The 5295-nt window shown below is 36.3% G+C and overlaps 1 protein-coding gene across 1 annotated transcript; it reads left to right on the forward strand.

Annotated features, from left to right (window-relative positions):
* The first annotated feature begins 1601 nt into the window (after positions 1–1601).
* LOC104236024 (abscisic acid receptor PYL4-like) lies at positions 1602–2776 on the forward strand. Its single transcript, XM_009789869.2, has one exon. The coding sequence runs from the start codon at positions 1830–1832 to the stop codon at positions 2469–2471; it is 642 nt and encodes a 213-aa protein (XP_009788171.1). The 5' UTR covers positions 1602–1829; the 3' UTR covers positions 2472–2776.
* Positions 2777–5295: the final 2519 nt, after the last annotated feature.

Genomic DNA, 5295 nt, shown 5'->3' on the forward strand with positions numbered 1-5295 from the left:
ACGGAAAGAGTGCGTATGGTGGGGTAAGAGGAAACTAATAAAGTCAGGGGTCGGCTGTAGCCTAACAGCATTTGGCTTTAGAGAAATCAATGGAACGATTGAAATATCGAAATGAAAGGAAATGATTGGTTCCCTAATTCTCTGCGGTAAAAAGAGAAGAGTCTGACTTTTGTATGTAATGAGGATATTGATTTGTCCTTATGGGTGTCAAAGTTATCAAACAAATAATTTTTAAGCCATTTTTTGTAGTGTTTGATAGAGTTAGAAAGTGCTTTTAAGCACTTGTTTTAAGTTTAATGACAAAAATAAGCCAAAAATTAAAATTCCTAATTTATGGCTTAAAAGTTATTTTAGCTTAAACGTCACTTAAAATAAATTTATCCAAACGACCTCTAAAACATTAAAAAATAACACTTTTTTTTTAAAATTTAGTTGGTTAAACAGTCATGATAAATAAAGAAAAAACTTTTGTTAGTCTTATTCGGTAATTGAAGGGGAGCCTTGGCGTAACTGATAAAGTTACTGCCATGTGACCAGGAGGTCTCGGGTTCAAACCGTAGAAATAGCCTCTTGTAGAAATGCAGGGTAAGACTGAGTACAATAGACCCTTGTGGTCCGGCTCTTCCCCGGACCCTACGCATAGCGGAAGCTTAGTGCACCAGGCTGCCCCGTTAATCTGATTTGGTAATTACACAAATTATACAGAATGAACAATCAATTAAAGGATAATTTTGAATTGGACGGGTTAAATTATGACTTATTGTTTAGTTCAGATTGACCAATTTTAAACCAAAAAATTCTTTTTATGACCAAACCAATTTATCACTTCAACCTGATGTTCAACCCGTTTATTTGAAAGAAGAATTCGAGCCCGTTTGAATGAGCTTGTTTTAAGTTACTTTTAAGCCAAATAGTTTTTAAGCCATAAGTTAGGAATTCTAATTTTTTGGTTTTGGCTTGTTTTTGTGATTTTAGCTTAAAAATAAGTGCTTAAAAGCACTTTTTTACTTTATTCAAACATTACAAAATGACTTAAAAGCTATTTTGGCTTAAAAACACTTACAACAAGCCAATCCAAACGGGCTCTTAACCTAAATAGTAATTGCTTAAATTATGCCGCTCACATCGCCTATAATATATGTATAATTATATATAATTAATACATAATTTATGTATACTAACTAAAAATGTAAACTATCAATTTGATCTACTACTTGTATAATGATTCGGGATTTTATTTGTCATTGTCATTATATAGTGACTTTAAGAATCCAGCGCATCAATAAAGATTGTGGTGGAATGATAATCCTTGCTAAAAATTTTGAATTTAAGCCCCGACTAGAAAATCACATTTGTCAAGAGGACTGCTTTCCTTCCCCCGTTATGAAACTTCCCGATGCATATTCAAATTTAATCAGGCGTTATTGCGAATATCAAATACCTGACCAAAAACAAAAAAAATGAACCTGGCCGCAGAAGGACTGATTATTGGGAAGAGGGGCGGACAAGAGGGGTGCATATCTTATCTCTGTACCCCTTTAAGCCCTCTTTTTTATGCACCAACTTGATCCATTTTTCATTTACCCACTAGTCCCACTACTCTTGTCACCCTCACGTGAACCCATCCTCTTCCTTTTACTTTTTGCAACTTCAACCAACTTTCTTCTTCTCTCTTATATAATTAGCTGTCTACTCTATGTATATATAAATGAAAAACTGAGACATTTCTAGCCATAACAAAAGAGCACCATTAGCCACCGCTCTTACATAAGAATCATCAGCTCTTCTTTCATTTCAGATCAAAATCTAACAACGCTTAGCAAAAAAAAATGCCTCCTAGTTCTCCAGATTCATCTGTTTTACTCCAAAGAATAAGCTCCAACACTACTCCTGATTTTGCCTGTAAACAATCTCAGCAATTACAAAGGCGTACTATGCCGATACCTTGTACGACACAAGTCCCAGATTCCGTTGTCCGATTCCATACTCACCCAGTGGGTCCCAACCAGTGCTGCTCCGCCGTGATCCAGCGGATTTCCGCCCCCGTCTCCACCGTATGGTCAGTTGTCCGCCGCTTCGACAACCCGCAAGCATACAAGCATTTCGTCAAGAGCTGCCACGTCATCGTAGGGGATGGTGACGTCGGCACTCTCCGCGAGGTTCGCGTGATCTCAGGCCTTCCAGCTGCGTCCAGCACGGAAAGACTCGAGATCCTCGACGACGAGCGCCATGTCATCAGCTTCAGCGTAGTCGGCGGGGACCACCGACTCGCGAATTACCGTTCCGTCACCACCCTCCACCCGGAACCGTCTGGTGACGGGACGACCATCGTCGTTGAATCCTACGTTGTTGATGTACCACCTGGTAATACTAGAGATGAAACGTGTGTTTTCGTCGATACCATCGTCAAATGCAACCTCACATCGTTATCGCAGATCGCAGTAAACTTGAACAGAAGAAAAGATTCTTGAAATATAGAATATATTTACAAAGCTGATCGATGATGCTTTTGATGATGATCTTATAAGCGATGATTTTTTTGGGGTTGCAATGGTCTGAAAATCGTTGCACCTTTTCAGATCATGTGCTTATTATAATCTCCTGGTTGTCATCACTTGTTGAAGATAAGTTCTTGGTTAAATCTTGTGTTACCGAATTAATTTCATTCTCTTTATATTAAGTACTTGGTTCTTTTTTTTGCCTCATTGCTCTATGTTTAACTTTGTCAGTGTATTTGTGAAAATAAAAAGGATTCAGAGGGCAAATTTTTCTCAAATACTGGTGTTCATTACTTTATCTTCATGTAGTTACATAGGGATCTTCTTTCGAGTGTTTATTTGCTGAATTACAATTTCGAGTCATATATTGGATGTTATTAGTACAACTAAAAGGTTATAGGGACAGTCGGGTGGACGAACTATCTCTTCGAGGGAGTGGCGCATCCAAGAGGGTGTGATGTATGCGATCTTCGAAGAATCTTGGTTCGAACTCGTTGCCTACAACTTCATCGCTGATCTAAGACTACTTCACAGCTAAAAGGTTACACTATTCAATAAAAAGCCGCCCTTACAGTTATCTAAATTTTACCTAGAAATAGAGCACGGTATTACCGAGTTTACGGCAGGAAGATAACTTTTTTTTTTTTTGGTAATACATAATGTAAATATGTATCTATACAGCATACTAAAAGTACCATTACTGTCTTTTGATTTCAACATGTTATTTCCTCTGAAAATTGCAAATTGCACGGGATGTTCTATTTGGTTGCCCCATTTAATATATACTCATTTTTTTAAAAACTTCAGTCCCCTTTCTCCTCATCCTTCTCCCAGTAATCTCCATATCTCTTCGGAACTTAACATTGATGTAACAATATCTTTCCTTCGGTGGCTTCACTCAATTCCGCAGAAGTCATCTTACTATACATAATTAAAATAATTAAAATCTTTATTTTCAATTTTTTCTTCAATGTTTGTCAAAAGAAAAGTCAATTGTGTTACCGGAATTCCAATTTAAAGTGTTCAGCTCAGAAGAATCTAGTCTTCTTAACATTTATGGAGCTATAATATCCCAACAGCTAAAATAGTACTACTTAATGCTATTTAAAGTCATCAGATCTCAAACTCTCGCATGTCGAAAGATCATGTGGATGAAGGGTAGTTAATCAATGATTTTTCTGCAGTACTGGTCATGTATATATCCCTGCAGAAGGTAGGGGTTCCTCCCCCAAAAATAGAAACTTCAGCAGTACATACTCAAGGGTTTTAAAAACATCAGCTTTAGAGCTGAAGTTCGACAGTTACAAAACAAAAACTTTAGCTCTAGAGCTGAAGTTCGACAGTTACAAAACAAAATCTTCAGCTCTAGAGCTGAAGCTTACAAACAAAAACTAAAGCTCTAGAGCTGAAGCTCGCCAGTTACAAACAAAAACTTCAGCTTTAGAGCTGAAGTTGGACACTTACAAAAAAAAAACTTCAGCTCTAGAGCTGAAGTTTGCTAGTTACAAAACAAAAACTTCAGTTCTAGAGCTGAATTTCAAGCCCGACTACTAGAATGCTGAAATTTTGCGTGATTGTCTTTGCTACTTCAGCCCCGTATGCTGAAATTATGCGAAAAAACGGGCACGCTAGCAAATTTTTTTGCATAGCGGGCATAAGTTAAAACGTGACACAAAAGCAGGTATAAATGCAAATGCCCCTCATTTCATATAGGATCGGGTCATTAAGAACAAGAAATACAACAACAACAACCCAGTATAATCCCATTTAGTGGGGTCTGGGGAGAGTAGTGTGTACGCAGACCTTACCCCTACCCTGGGGTAGAGAGGCTGTTTCCAAATTGACCTCCGGCATCCTTCCCTCCAAGAACTTCCCACCTTGCTCTTGGGGAAACTCGAACTCACAACCTCTTGGTTGGAAGTGGAGGTTGCTTACCATCAGATATTAAAAGTAATGAATATATATATTAAAAGTAATATTATTAACTCTTCAAATATTAATAATCCAAATATTATTAAGAGTACTAGTTATGAACTTGCGATTAGGGGAATGAGTTAAGACGAGGTTAATTAGGTCGTTTGATATTTGGATGATTTGTTTTTAGAATAAATGTATTAAATATATAGCTTGAACGCAGTAGGAAGGTGAGTTAATTCAGCCGACTCTTGAATACAGCCAATGGTCGATTCTATTGCTTGCTAAAAGCTGTAATTAAATTAAATAAATCACAGGTTCCCATACTAAGACGGCGAAATTAAGTACGATGCACGTACCCTTTTCATTAATTTTGATATAAATAAGTTTCTAGTAATTATAATTCATTAATTGAATGTCGATTAAGGATTCCAGCAAATAGAAGTACAGTACTTAATAAATGGCGAGCACGATAGCAGCAGTTTCTTCATATTTGTTGTTTGAAATTAATATACTTACCGTGGTAAAATCAGAATTTTCATTAATAAAGACCAAAATATGAAGACAAAAAGACACGTAAAAGCCAAAAAATTCAACATATTTTCTCAAAATCATATATATATTCTCAAGAAGCATGTCCATATGGTACATTAAGTGATAATAACACAAGAAACTTAGTTTATAAATTTGACCCCAAAAAAATTAAAAATAAAAAGAAAAGTAAATGTGCAACCTAATTAAAAATAATTCTATTATTAGAGGCATAAGCGAGGATGCAAGTTGCCTAAGATTGTTGGAACATGTTCACATTATATAAACTAAAAAATAAAAAATAAAAAATAAAAGATAACATGACGAGAATCAAACAGATACTCTGCAAGTT

The sequence above is a fragment of the Nicotiana sylvestris genome, chromosome 12 (assembly GCF_000393655.2).
Source record: "Nicotiana sylvestris chromosome 12, ASM39365v2, whole genome shotgun sequence".
NCBI classification, from domain to species: domain Eukaryota; kingdom Viridiplantae; phylum Streptophyta; class Magnoliopsida; order Solanales; family Solanaceae; genus Nicotiana; species Nicotiana sylvestris.